The sequence below is a fragment of the Telopea speciosissima genome, chromosome 4 (assembly GCF_018873765.1).
Source record: "Telopea speciosissima isolate NSW1024214 ecotype Mountain lineage chromosome 4, Tspe_v1, whole genome shotgun sequence".
Lineage (NCBI taxonomy): Eukaryota > Viridiplantae > Streptophyta > Magnoliopsida > Proteales > Proteaceae > Telopea > Telopea speciosissima.
In genome coordinates, this window is record NC_057919.1 from 25,503,355 (window position 1) to 25,518,367 (window position 15,013).

At 38.1% G+C, this 15,013-nt stretch overlaps 1 protein-coding gene across 1 annotated transcript; it reads right to left on the reverse strand.

Moving 5' to 3' along the window:
- Positions 1-4,717: 4,717 nt before the first annotated feature.
- Positions 4,718-6,465, reverse strand: LOC122657817 (peroxidase 46-like). Its single transcript, XM_043852609.1, has 4 exons — positions 6,195-6,465; positions 5,920-6,099; positions 5,665-5,830; positions 4,718-5,221 (listed from the first exon to the last, which is right to left on the reverse strand). The coding sequence occupies exons 1-4, from the start codon at positions 6,417-6,419 to the stop codon at positions 4,806-4,808; spliced, it is 987 nt and encodes a 328-aa protein (XP_043708544.1). The 5' UTR covers positions 6,420-6,465; the 3' UTR covers positions 4,718-4,805.
- Positions 6,466-15,013: the final 8,548 nt, after the last annotated feature.

The following is a 15,013-nucleotide window of genomic DNA, read 5'->3' on the forward strand; positions in this document are numbered from 1 at the left end:
TCGTGAGTTCCTAGAATTGTCACCAGCTAGATTAAATGGGGTTCAATTTTTATGGACAGTTAGACCAGCGTTCACGCTTGTAGCTCACATGTCAAGTTTTAGCCCTATCGAAATTTGAGTCCGGATCAGCTCCACATATGTGGAGGATATTTACTCTCCACGCAAGTGAGAAGCTGACACGCGTAATGACCCTAACGGAGAAGGCGTTAACGTTGTTCTTTGGCTTTTTTATCCTTTTATCACACAATTAAGTGGGACCCACTACTGCTTAAGAATGAATATTTTATTTAGCATTTTTGTTTGTTTCAACTTTTTATTCTTGTTCATCGTCTTTTTCTTCTCCTTCGGTGAACCCGAAGGCACTCACCCTCACTCCACAGCCCTTTCCTCCCTCCCTTGCCCCCGCCCCTTCCCTTCCCTTCCCTTCCCTGCAACCCCAACCCCACTCAGAGCAATGTTCCTTCCGCAATCCCTCCCCTACATATCCATCCCATCGCACACATTAGAGCTCCCTTCGTCGGAATCGTTTCTAATCGGTTGTGGACTAGGACATCAGTCTCCGTCTTCCATCCTTGAAACCTAGTTGGGTTGTTACCATGAATCTCTATAGAAGCACGGGATTTTACCATATTTGAAGAGCACAGAGAAGCTAATTCTGTTGATGACGTTAATGACGATGAAGAACAAGGGAAGAAGACGAGGTCATTGTCCACGACACTGAAACTCCTCTGCTTTTTGAGTACCCAAATCATCGATTCCCAATCTTTTACACTCTTGCAATCCCGTTTCTCACCCCCATTTCAGATTTATTTGCGGGTATCTCTAATTTTATTTATTTATTTTGTGCTTGTTCCCAATTTTAGATGAAGCTAATTTTAAGGCAATACGTTTGGATTGAAAACACAATAGGGAAGAGACGACAGGAAGCTGTGTGTTCTATTCATGTGATGAGAGACGATGATCAGAGACAATCTCTGCAAAACCAGATTTTGGGTATCTTTGCTTTGAAAATATGAAATGGTGGCGTTTTGGAGGTTCTGGAAAACCAAACCAAAATGGGTTCGGCAAAACCGCAGTTGTGAGAATTGGGATAAGCGGGATCAATAGGAAGAAGATGACGTGGGTGTAAGAGCTACTACCAACTTGATAGAGGAACTAGGAAGATAGACCCAACTCCAAAAGCTATCCATTGATCGAGTAGCAGAACCTGATTCTCAAATTTTTTGTGCTTCCACCGGGCAGTGGTGAAGGGGGTTCGCAGGGAGGAGCAAGGGTGATGCGGGGTTTGCAGGGAAGGGAGTGATGTGAGACGATGAGAGGGAAGGGGACGGGGTGGGGTTGCAGAGAAGGGAGTGATGAGAGATGATGCCAGGAAATCGAAACAAGGAAGATGATGTGGGTCCCACTGTTATGAGATATTAGAAAAACATTTGAGCTGTTGAGGAGGTAACCAGTTTCCCTTTAATACGTGTCGGTTTCTCACTTGAATAACTTTTGGGTTACGTTTTTTAAAAGGAAATAAAAAAAGCAAAAATTCTGAAAACAAAAGTTAACGGCGGGTAGTCAGCTGTATTTGAGCGTAACATGTGTCAACTTCTCATTTGTGTGGAGAGTAACTATCCTCCACATATGTGGAGCTGATCTGGACTCTCGAAATTTACCAAGTGGTAAAATAGAGCTTTAAAAATCTAGGGCTATGAGAGTGCACAATAGTGTTGGGAGTACTATAGACTTTTATAAGTATATATGGATATATATACTAATACACAAGAGGGTAGTTGATTGAATTAGATTATGAAATTTCAGATACGATTAATCAAGACCATGATCTTTCCATACAGTAGTTACACTAGCACAAGTGGTTCACTTCATCTAATTTCTATGGCATCACCATCCAATCACATGTCAGGAAAAATCTTAGTATCTTTTAATTCCCTTTCAGATGCTCTGGATCCTATATGGTGTATATGTATAGATAGGGTAGTGTGGGGGTCGCATAATCATTTTTGTGAGGTTCTTAAAACCCTTTCTGGGTATCTTAATTCTCAACCAATGCATCGTATTGGTGGAGCCCATCTAGTTGTGGCGTCAAAATTCCATTTAGACTCTGCTATGGTTTCAATTATTAAATTTCATTGATTTCTAGAAATAAGTCAACCAATGCATCTTCTTTGTGGAGCCCATCTCCATCTAATTGTGGTTTTTTTTTTATTGGGTGCTAGGGCCCACACTAGAGCCCATCTAGTTGTGTTTATAAGTTTATTTGCTACATGGAGATCATTCATTTTCATAGGTTTTTTTGGGTATGACATTTTCATGGTTTAGTCCTGGTTATAGAACCCTAAATAAATTTAAGTTACTTGGATTCCAAATACAACAGCTAATTAATACCTGTGAGTTCCTTGGAGTTAAAATTTTGGACAAAGTATTCCTCCATCCATAGCGCCTCGGTGAACTGTGGGTGGAGGGAAACTCCATCGTAAATTTTTTATTAAAAATAAATCTTGCAATGAAGAATCATGTTTTATCCTAAAAGAAAAAAAGAAAATTTGTAGAATCATGTCATCAGCATAAATCAGTTCTCCAAACATATTAGGAGGACAGGTGCTAGTGCAGTTGGATTGAGCCAGATGTGATACAGCGCAGAGTTTCGAGTCTCCTGTTCTTCACCTTGTCCCCCCACCCACTTATCCTGGACCAGGATCCTCTGCAGTATCGGCGGGGCGGTAGTGCACATCCGACGGCACAGTAGAGGCCAGGTGACACACCTGGCACAGATGGCCTCTGCTGTACCGTCGTATGTGCACTTCCGCCCCACCGGTATTGCAGAGGATTTTAATATTCTTATCCCCCTTTGTAACATCACGAAAAAATATCTAATATTAGCATCATTAAAATATGAGATGGACTCCCCCCCAACCCCCACCTCCCCCCTCCCCTCTTCTAGAAAAATAAATAAGGGAGAAGAACGCCACCCGCCCCTATGCCCAAACATAGGGACGCGATGTAATGACCGCTGCATCCCCTAGAAAGATGGAAATGACCAAGGGTGTGGCAGTCATTTTGTGCACCCCTGTGTCTGGGCGTAGGGTGCGGCATGCGCAGCGCAACCAATAAATAAATTTAAAATGGGAAGAAGAAACTACCCTATCGCATGACCCCTGCACCAACGTGGGGATACACAGAGGAATCAATAGGGGGATTTTTCATTTTGTAGGGGTAGGACGATCATTTTATAGGATTGTCTGGACGCAAGCTACATGCAACAAAACAACATTCTTTTTCCCATATATAAATAAAGAAATGCTCTACTGGTCTAGAAGGTTTAGAGGCACACATATCTGCCATGTGATAGATTCAACAGTTCTTATTTTGTGGACATGTAAAGCGTCATGGTCTTCGCTCACATGTGAAGACCAGCCAAAAACAGAGTTGGTAATAGACTAATAGTGTTTGAAAACCAATTGAAGATGAAAAAAAAATTCTTCAAAAAATAAAGGGATTTTTTTATTGACACCCCTCAACTTCTCAAGGTGCCAAATAAATTGCAACTTTATTTTTTTGCCCTTTTAATATATAATGTAATTTTTTTTTTATATATTCGAAAAATGTGCATGACAATGATACTTTTTACTTATTTAGTTATTTATTTTGATAAAAATGATTCATTTTTTATAATGACATAATGATGTGTCACTTTCAATTTATTTTTAAAAATCCTTTTATATCTATAACTTATAAACTTTTGGAGAATAAGACAAGGGGCGATTAAAAGAAAGTGTCGAGTTCTAAATACCTATAAAGATGTCATTTAGACACTTCCAAAAATACAGGAAGATATTTCAAAATACATAGGAGGGTATATGATTGATCTAAGTCTGAAATTTATGATGCAGCTAATCAATAAGTTCCCTTGACAAAAAAATCCAGACAGTCCCTAGATACCCATACAGTTGAAATTGCACTTAATCGTTCAATGTTGCAGCACATAGTGCTAGTCTAGAGGGATAATAAAAAAAGGAATCAAAAACTAAGGAAATTGCTTTGGATGAGATAAAAGTTTTAGGGAAAAAGAATGTTGCCTAGTTGCATGCAGCCTGCACTCAGACATAGCTCTTGAACCTCAAAATGAAAAACACCCCTGGTCGCATGCAGCCTACACTCAATTGCCTGCCTCTTCATGTCCCCTCATTGGCCCCACGCTGGTGCAGGCCATGTGATAGGGCAGCATTCTTCTTCCCAAAATTTAAGGGAAAAAAGAGCCTGCCTGAGAGCATGATCCCTATGCCCATGCACAAGATATGCGAATTGACCTCCTTGCACCCAATGAAGGGCAGAAATCCTGGCTTTGTTGATGCTTCCATGCACGCTCCCATTGGCCCCATCAATTTGGATTCATTGAGATCCAAACAGGGATCGGATCCCTCTACTGCCGAGCTGCCCATACTGCGCCATGCGCCCCAGACACAGCAAGGTGGCAAAAAGACCGCTCTACCCCTGCCCAAGTGCCTTGCCTGAGCGGGGGGGGTAAGGCGGTGTTTTCCGCCTTGCTGTGTGTGGGGCGCACAGACGTAGGGACAGCTTGGAAGTAGAGGATCCGGATCCTCCAAACATAGCCCTATTAAAAGGAGAAATGGGAATAGAAGAAATTCTTCTAATTTCATCCATATAATTAAGGTCGAAACAATCTTTGTAGACACCAAACAGTAATCCTCCATTTCCTTGTGTAATCTAATCATCTTAACAGTATTCAAAAACTTATACAAATAAACCTAACAAGGGTTTACACTTCTCCTCTAATCAGTTCATCCATTGATTGATGTACATAATCTACGTATCTCTCCTTCATTGTCTGTCTTCACTCCAATGTTTATAAGCTTAAAAAAAGACTGCCCCCATTTCATAAAGAAACTTTCTTGGCTTTTAGAAAGCTCCTCTACCTTCACCGTTGTTCTTCCATCACTAAACAAAACTGAATCTGATTGGAATAGCCCTTTATGGGATAAGAGGTTCCTATAGTACTGATTATCAAACAACATTGATGTTTCAGGATCATTATTAACGGTTGTAGACAAGCTTGCATCTGCAGGGCACTTCTTTGTGAGTTCATCAGCATATATCTTGTCTAATGATGAGTCAATTAGTGTAAGATTCCCTTCTGAATCCTCTTGGAACCTGTCTCTGAATGCACTACAATGTGCTGATCCTATGGTGTGTGCTCCTGCAAAATTAAAGAATGTAGAAAAAGGATTAATGAATCATCACTTGTGTCGTGGTCACTGGATGCAATATCTATTCAAATGTAGAAAAACGAAACCTATAACGATGCAGAAAAGAATGAAAATCGCAAACAAACAATCACACAGTGCACACAAGGATTTGAGATGAGACATGTTTCACTATCAATGGAGAATAGGGTTAGAGTCGTCCTCACACCTTTCTCAGATTGCATTTTTAAGAGAAAATACTCTCGTTACAAATTTATAGTGAAAACCCTATACAAGAATTTTACCGAAATACCCATATAATCCTAAAAAATTCACTTGAGGTCTTTGTTAGACACAAACAGAATTATAAACCCCATACAAGAATAAGCCTAGTGATGAATTGGATGGTTAATATGCCTGATGAAATGGTACTGGGAAATGGCCAGGTGCTCCATACCAGAAAGGGTGACAAGGTCATCCAGAGACAACCCTTTAGAGGAGAAGAGGTTATTCATCTCATCCAGGGTGAAGCTTGTGTCTATGATGTTGGGTCTCACATTTGAAGCTAAAGACACTCTCCCATCTCTCCTCCCTGTCATAACCTGAACATTAGGTCCTCCAGCCTGTTTCAAACACAATTCTCTTGTCAGATCTCCCTTAATTTCTTCAATACCATAGAGAGAGAGAGAGAGAGAGAGAGAGAGAGAGAGACAAATTCAACAGCATCTCTAGCAGCCAAAGCAAGGATATCAGAGCAAGAAACAGTTGCTGGGCAGAAAAGTTCAAGAAGCTCTTTGGCAGAGTCCACTACAGAAAAACCTCCAAGGGATGTATTGGCAGGGTCACTCCTCTCTGTTCCATTTCCTTCTAAGAGTACAGATCCATCACAACCCTATAAACATAGCAAATACATTGAAAATTTACAAAAGAAAGCACTTTGGACTTTTTAGCATTTTGGGTTTTGGACCAAAGAAGCTTAAAACTCACCTCTACCATACAGTCATGAAACAATAAGCGAAGGAGCTTCCCAGGCAGGGTTTGGTCAAGGGATGATGCAGACCTTACTGTGTTTCTCACCATAAATTCTGCTGTTGGGCAGGAAGCTGCATAGAAATTAAAGGAGAGGGTAGGAGAAGCCAAGACCCAATAGAGGGAAGTGAAGGTAGTAAGAAGGAGAAACTTGTAGAAGGTAATTTGCAGTCTCTGCTCCATTACCAGATGAAGGGTTTTTCAGAATGTGAACAAAGAGGGGTTTTTTGCACTCTTGGGTCTCTTACCTTACTTGCTGAATATGGTGCAACGGGGAGAGAGAGAGAGAGATTTAAGGCTGCATTTATTTGGTTGAGTTAGGGCAGGAGGTAGATTGGTTCCTCACAATCCAAATCACCATAACGCATTTAAGTTCTGTTTGGACATTTAAATTAACGCGTAAGTTTTAGTATTTTGCAGAAGTGGAATCAATTGGGAAGACAGACCTCTTGAAGTTGAAGGGTTCTTTCTTGAATCCCCTGATACGATCGAGTTCTGTGTAGTTGATTTCCAATTTGGGTCTTGGGGGCCCACAAATGCAGAGTCTAATATAATATCATACATGCAATCACTGTTTGTCGATATAAACTATACAGCATCTCATTACTGATAAAAGGAGCAGTGGAGCACACCCCATGACCTCATTCATTCATTGCCAACTGATTTGAGTTTTTCAAAATGAAGAGAGAGAGAGAGAGTAATGCAGTGAGAGACTGCCTTTATATATGGTAGAAGAATACAGCTTTGAAGGGTGATAACTCCATTTGATCACTCTTAAATTAATCCAGCTGGAAACCAGGTGGGCCCCTTTTATCAAAAATGAAAATGGGGTTGGGTTGTTTGTTCCATATAATTTTAGTTTTCTAACTTTTTTTTTTTTTTTTGGGTAAATAGTTTAGCTCACTTAATGGTTGGGATATATATAAACCCCATGTAACAGTGTCCTGATGCTTAAAAAGGTACATGCAGCAAGACATCCCAAAATAATGCCTTACAATAGAAGTGAATGAATGAAAGTTGATAAAAGTGAAATAAAAATGAACTTTCTTCACATTTACTTGCAAATTGATATCAACCTTAAAGAGAACTTGCCCATATAAAAAAAACTGGTTTATTTGGTTAGGAATCAAGACCATGGTAAATCACATTAAATCCTTTTCGTAACTAATGTGGGATCAGCCCTTATATGATTAATATGAGATTATAACATACCATCATACTTTCGAAACTTTGTCCACGACGGCGTACTCCAGATCACGTAGCCCTTTCTAAGCAGTTCCACTCTGCTTCAGGGTTATCTACAACCCCTTTTGCGCGAAGGTTGGGACGAAGAATCGATTGCTCTAATACCACTCGAACCTCAAGAAAACTTGTCATTATATACCACCTTATAAGCATGGAAGAAGAACTCGATCAAAACCTATCGAAACCACTGAGTTAACTCGGTTTTGCAAGTTTTCGAGACAAATTAAAGGGTGATTTTAAAAAATCTAAGGTTTCGACCAAAACTCGATGGTTTCGACATGTTTCGACCATATTTGGGTAGTTTTGACTTGAATACCTATATTAGTGTCACTTATCCCCATCAAAACTTGAGGAAACTTGGCTGGAAACTAGGACAAACACTTATATATGCCAGAAACCAGGCCAAACACAGTTAAAAAATCAAATTCCAAAAAGATAAAAAGTCAACCTCCCAGTTCATGAACAAAAACTGGATTTTCGACAGTAGATGAGATTTTCAACTTTCTAATGCTGGGGTTTTTCTTAAATTTAAAGACTTCATAAATCTTAATATGATAAAACATTGTGCAAAACCAAAAGTGCGGTAAAATATTCATTTGTTTTGATGGCTAAAAAAATATTTTCACTCAGAGCGATTTTAAACAGCATCCACGCAAACCAATTTAAGTTTGACCCAAACAAAACACCATCATTATAAATTAGATTTAAGCAATCTTAGATTTGTTTGAAAGCTTTGGTGGAAAGCTTTCAAATAAATCCAAGATTGCTTAAATCTGATTTAAATTGAAGGAGTTATGTTCCGGTCAAACCTTATTCAATACCATGTCCAAGAACAGTATAGAGTATCAAACTTGGATCAAAACCACAAGTATTATTTTTAGCGTTCTCTATGTGAAACTAAAGCATGGATTGGGTTTTTATGTCAAAAATAGGCAACACAACAAGAATCAGAGCAAAAAAAATAACTTATGGGCCTTGAAACCAAGGTTCGAGTTAGCCTAGAGAAAGTCCCAGGTTTCAACCAAGATATGGTCGAAACCGAGACAAACTTGGTTTCTGGCTGGTCGAAACCTAGTTGAACCCGAGTTTTAGAACCTTGCTTATAAGAAGAGAGAATCCAAGACCATATCAACCCACACCAACTCCCTTTTGTAATTGATTTAAGATCAGATCCCCATATGGCTAATATGGGATCGTGTAACACACCCAGTTGAAGAATTTTCTTTCTACTTCTTTTACTTTCATTTTACTTCAATTCACTTGGTTTTACAAAATGAAAATTTATATTTCACTTTACCAATTTACTTAGTTTCAATACCCCTTAGCATGACTTCTAACCAGACAGTTTGGGCCTTAAAGGCTATCCCTTGGGTCATCATCTAGTCCTTAATTGATCCTCCTCATAGGCTACAAGTCTATTTCCTAATGCCACCTTTATATCAGACGAATTAGATGGGAAAAAGAACTCTATCTCGGAGTGTATGCCTTGGACTCAGACACATGGGAGAGAAATGACCGCCACGCCCCAATGAAATGTGCAAATGACGCCCCACTTGATGCCCCTATGCGCTCTACCATTGTTCCCTACACGCACAATAGCCACATTCCCGAATTGAGAACACTTTCCCAGATTAATTATATGGGATTGGATGATCCTAGCTAATTAAATGTAATTAGGTGTTGTATTCCTACTAGGAATACAATTGTTGTTGGACAAATTTTATATAAATAAAAGGCAGGCCATGCTGGATTCTCTCTCTCTTTCTCTCTCTCAGTTCTCTTCTTCTTCCTTTCTTCAGTCTGGTTTGGTTTCTACTTAGCTTTGTCACATGGTATCAAAGCAATGAAGAAGAAGAAAAAAAAAAAAAAAAAAAAAAACAGGTGATGGTATGAAGTTCTTCTGTGGTGCTGATATTTAACAAAAAATCAAAATCTTACCTCATCTTGTTCAATGGTTTGATAGGTTCTTCACAAAGCCCTCTCGGTTCTAGTTGCAGCAGCCCATGATACATACATACTTCTTACGGACTTAGTTATTGATTATAAAAATGTTAACTAGGGTTGTTTACTACTATTCTCTGCTGCTCATTAAGTTTTATGGCTATTGTAGTCATATTATATGAAGATTATTGCAAGCTTTGTTCTGGAATTTTTCTAAAGACGACTATCTTTCTAATTAATTTTTTATCGAACCATTGGATGTTGCTCTAGTTCTGAAGATTGATTCTTGTTGTGGGGAGGTACGCTCGATCCTATTTTTGGGCTATTCTAAGCCTCTAATTTGCTATTATCAGATATCTCCTATCACTTAGGCAGTACTTTGGTTTTAGGCGATAAATCAAATATGTGTTTACAGCAAGAACTTTGAATCTGCTTAGCTGATTCAACTACCATTTTGGGACACCAATATACTCTCCTAGGAGTCCTTTAGTTTCTATTTTAGGACCATCTGACCTGCTACTTTATATTATTGCGAGATAACCCAATTTTGGGTGTCTATGGTATCTTCTTGGGTTTTTTTTAATAACTGTTGCCTCTTAGATTTCTCTCAGATCAAAATCAAATAGGAAATCAATGCTCTCAGTTGTTCCCCTGTCTCTTTGATCTTGGCTCTGTCATCTCTCCATGGGTTTTGAGTCGATTTGCAAATCTTGAGAAGAGAGACAAAGCTGAAAAGGAGAAGGTGGAAGATGCATCTTTGAAATGTCACAATGGTCGAGAGATTTCCTACTAGTTGTGAGAGCTTTCCTGCTACCATTGTGATACGTCTTCTGTTACCATTACAAAGTTGAAATTACTATTGCGATCCCCTAAATCATGAGTTGTTTCCTTAAATCATGGGTTTTCATATTACCATTACCATTAACTTATTGCTCTCAAGCTTTGTTCTGGAATATTTCTAAAGATGACTATCTTTCTAATTAACTTTTATCCTACCATTGGATGTTGCCCTAGTTTTGTGATGTAGAGGAAGTATCTGCCTAGTTTCTAGATTCTCTGGACCGACAGAAAGTGACCCAATCTGACAAAAAATATTAAAAATCCCAGGGCCAACTTCTGGACAGCTTAACTTTTGTCATTTCTCATCCGATTTGCCATTAAAATATCTTTTCAAAAATGGCACATAGAGATCTACAAGTAACAAGGTGTAGCATGATTTAGCCAAGGCATCCGCTCGAAAAACCCTTTGTTTTCTAGGCCGTTCGAGGCTTCAAAGTTTGGGCGCAATTTTTTAATTTTGAATTTTGGTGTAATTTTTTAATTTTGAAATTTGAATTTAGGCGCTTTTTTTTTTTTTTTTTTTTTGAATTTCGAATTGTACTTTAACCTTTTATATAAGGCCTCTTTAGGGTTTGTAATCTTCATCTCAGAATCTAGTAAAATTGCCCATTTCGTCCTTATCTTCTATCTTGTGGATTCAAGGGTCGTTTGTGTTAGGATAATATCTAGCCCACCCATCCTTCTACTGCGTCATTTTAAGAGTTGATTCTTGTTGTGGGGAGGTACGTTCAATCCTATTTTTGGGTTATTCTAAGCCTAATTTGTTGTTATCAGATATCTCCTATCACTTGGGCGATAAAATCAGATTTGTGTTTTCTGCAAGTACTTTGAATCTGCTTAGCTGATTCAACTACTATTTTGGGACATCAATATACTCTCCTAGAAGTCCCTTTGATTGCTATTTTAGGACCATCTGACCTGCTATTTTATATTATTGCGAGATAACCCAATTTTGGGTGTCTATGGTATCTTCTTGGATTTTTTTTTTTTAATATCTATCGCCTCTTAGATTTCTATTAGAACAAGATCAAACAGGAAATCAATGTTCTCCGTTGTTCTCATGTCTCTTTGATCTTGGCTTTGTCATCTCTCCATGGGTTTTGAGTCGATTTGTAAATCTTGAGAAGAGAGACAAAGCTGAAAAGGAGAAGGTTGATTATGCATCTTTGTGATGTCACAATGGTCGAGAGATTTCCTACTAGTTGTGAGAGCTTTCTTGCTGCTATTGTGATACCTCTCATGTTACCATTGTAAAGTTGAAATTATTATTGCGATCCCCTAATTCGTGAGTTGTTTCCTTAAATCATGGGTTTTTATGTAACCGTCACCCTTACCTTATTCTCTAATTTTTCATATTTACACCTATCTTTTATTTTAATTCAGCCACTATTCATATTTAGAGTTATTTCCAAGTCTATCCCCAAACAATCAATACTAATTCCCTGCATGTCCCATTGCTTCTTCATTTACCAATAGCCCCTTGAAAATTTTTATTTACTTACCAATCTGCCATTCCTTCCTTGTTATCTATCCAAAAACCCCTTAAACATTATGGTTAATTATCAGATTAGCACTACTTCATTGTAGTTATGTTTTACCTCTCTTGGTTGGGCCAATAATTGGGCTTAAATAAAATATTACATGGTTTAATTCCAAATTTGCAATTATCTTGCTTTGGTGATCCATACATGTGGCTAGATTATTACAGAATTGTCATTGGGCTTGAATATTTGCAAATTTTATTACTTTGGTGAATCCCAAATCGCATCAATTTGGGATTTACAATTTTTTTTTAAAATTTGGTACTTGCTTCGAGATTAATTTGTTATCGTGAGGAGGAAATTGGAGACTAATTTTTTACTGAAGATTAATTGCAGCTGCTCTTAATGATGTTGATTATTATATTTTGGTTGAATACATATACCTTATTTATCCACATGCCATGATGGTACACGTGAGGTGGAAATTTGATATTTTTATCTACTCAAGTCATCAGTTGAAGATTATTATTATCTATCTGTTCGTAATCTCAACAACCTGATACTGTCACTTGATCTATAACAACCTGATGCTACTACTTGATTTCCAGTAACCTATACTGCCTATTTATTATTGGAGTTTTTTTTTTTTTTTATTTGAGACATCTATTTGGGGGTTAAGGAGTGAGTCTAATCTTTACTAAACAAATCTTTAATTATGTGATCTTTACTATTCACATCATTGTTACCATATTGATTGGAGTACCTTCCTTGAGAAGGCTTTTATGTGTAGCCATTAGAACTGCACTTTTATCTGTTTTTGTTTGAGCATGTTACTAATTACTACTTGCCTTCATTAGGAAGGACTTATGATGTAACTGGTGGATGCTACACTTTTATCTTTCTTTGGGAAGATTACTATCTACTACCTGTCGTTTATAATGTAACTCTTGTGATCGTGAATTCAATTGTTACAGACGAGAAGCTCAACAAGAGGATTCAAACTGGGTTTTTGAAACTTCTGGATATACTGATTTTGATCTTAGAGAAAAACCCATAAAGATTTCGAAGTTCTCATATTCAAACAACGATAAGGGTAATAATGCTTAGGCAAGAGGCAACGATTTGCAGAGAATGTGGTAAGGGATTTCAGTCATGGAAAGCTTTGTATGGTCACATGAGGTGCCATCCTAAGAAGGAGATCTCTAACAAATTAGATGTTGCCTCATCAATTGATAAGAAGAATGAAGATGATGCTGCTCCGCTACAGAAGAGAACGAGAACAATGAGGTATTATGAGACTGCTACAACTTCTTCTATTTTAGAGATTGATCAAGAACAAATAGAGGGAGCCTTGTGTTTGATGATGCTTTCTAGGGGTGTGCATCAATGGGATGGTTTCAATTCTATTGAACCAAAGTCTTTGGATAATTATCATGTGGTTTTAGAAGCTCAAAATAGATCATCAGGTCTGGTGGGTAACCTGAATCTTGAGAAGGGAGATGAGAATTTTGATTTTGCTTGTGATGGAGATTATGAGAATCTCAACACTCTGAAGATAAAAAACCCAAATATCAAGAATTTCAAATATATTTCGGAGTTCTCAGATTCAAACAACGATAAGGGTAATAATGCTTAGGCAAGAAGCAATGATTTGCAAAGAATGTGGTAAGGGAATTCAGTCATGGAAAGCTTTGTATGGTCACATGAGGTGCCACCCTAAGAAGGAGATCTCTAACTACTTAGATGTTGATTCATCAATTGATAAGAAGAATAAAGATGCTGCTGCTCTGCCACCGAAGAGATCGAGAAGAATGAGGTAATATGAGACTGCTACAACTTCTTCTATTTTGGAGATTGATCAAGAACAAATAGAGGGAGCCTTGTGTTTGATGATGCTTTCTAGGGGTGCGCATCAATGGGATGGTTTCAATTCTATTGAACCAGAGTCTTTAGATAATTATCATGTGGTTTTAAAAGCACAAAATAGATCGTCAAGTCTGGTGGGTAAGCTATATCCTGAGAAGGGAGATTAAAATTTTGATTTTGCTTGTGATGGGGATTATGAGAATCTCAACGCTCGGAAGATAAAAAACTCAAATATCAAGAAGTTAAAACATGTTGTCTCCGATTCTAGGTTTATGAGGGTTGGTCTCAAGAAGGTTGAATCTAAAGTTTCTATTGATGAGATTCTTAGGGATGATTAGTAGAAGAAGACGAAGTTGGATTTCCTTAGTAACAATGAGGGCAATAGTAAGAGAAATAAATTGAATAATTCCAAAGATGAATTGGGGATGCCTCATTATCGAAAGATGAAATTTCATAGATATACACATCAATAAATTGCATTTGATTGAATCCAACTACTTATAAGCTAAAAGCTTGTGCAAGGATGGTGGATGGAGAGATCAAATTACATATTACGATAAATAAGTAGTAGGTTAAGATCGGGAAAGAGTTCTCACTTAGAAAAAGCAATGGGTGTTCGAATCTCCTTCGATCTTTTCTATGGTGAGTCAAGTAGATAGATTCAAATAAAGAGGTTGGAATTGATTGAGTTGATTCTGGTTTTAGAAAATATAATGATTTAGGCAAGAAAAGCAAATGTAATTCTTACTATATTGAATTTGGGGGGGGGGGGATATTTTGAAATCTACAGGACACTCAACTCCTAACACATCTTAATAGGTTGCTCATCAACAAGATCAATCAAGGAATCTACAGGACACTCAACTCCTAACACATCTTAATAGGTTGCTCACCAACGAGATCAATCAAGGGTAATGTCCATTATCAATAAGGCCCTATTTGTTTAATGGAAAAGAATATAGTGGGAATAAAATAATGGGGTGGGATAGTTATTTTGAAGTTTTTTCAAAAAATGGTAAATCTGTTTGTAACCAACCCGGTTAAAACAATATCTTGTAAGCGGACATATTTTCCTACCTCACTTTACTTATTAGCTTTTAAGATGAAAATTTTCTTCTAATTTACCCATCCTCCTTCTAGCATCTCCCCGTCTTCTCTGTCTCCAGCTTCCCCTCCCCTTCTCCCTCCCTCTCCTTCACCCTGTCACCTCTTCGTCTCCCCACCCTTGCCCTCTGTGTGTATAGAAGTAACCTTGCCCCACCCCATGGGTAGTTTTCTAGCCCCTCCCACCCCTAAAATGACCCTCCTTTGCCCCTGCCCCCATGTTATGGACCTAATGCGCATGGTGTCGGCAATAGGGTTCACGTGGACATGGGAGGCTAAGATGCAGTAGTTATTTATTTG

What these genes read in the sequence shown, in the direction of transcription:
- LOC122657817 (XM_043852609.1), bottom strand. Translation starts at nt 6,419, where the DNA reads ATGGAGCAGAGACTGCAAATTACCTTCTACAAGTTTCTCCTTCTTACT. An exon ending in CTAGAGATGCTGTTGAATTT is followed by an intron (nt 5,831 to 5,919) that starts GTCTCTCTCTCT and finishes TGTTTGAAACAG; the next exon opens with GCTGGAGGACCTAATGTTCA. An exon ending in TGACCTTGTCACCCTTTCTG is followed by an intron (nt 5,222 to 5,664) that starts GTATGGAGCACC and finishes TTAATTTTGCAG; the next exon opens with GAGCACACACCATAGGATCA.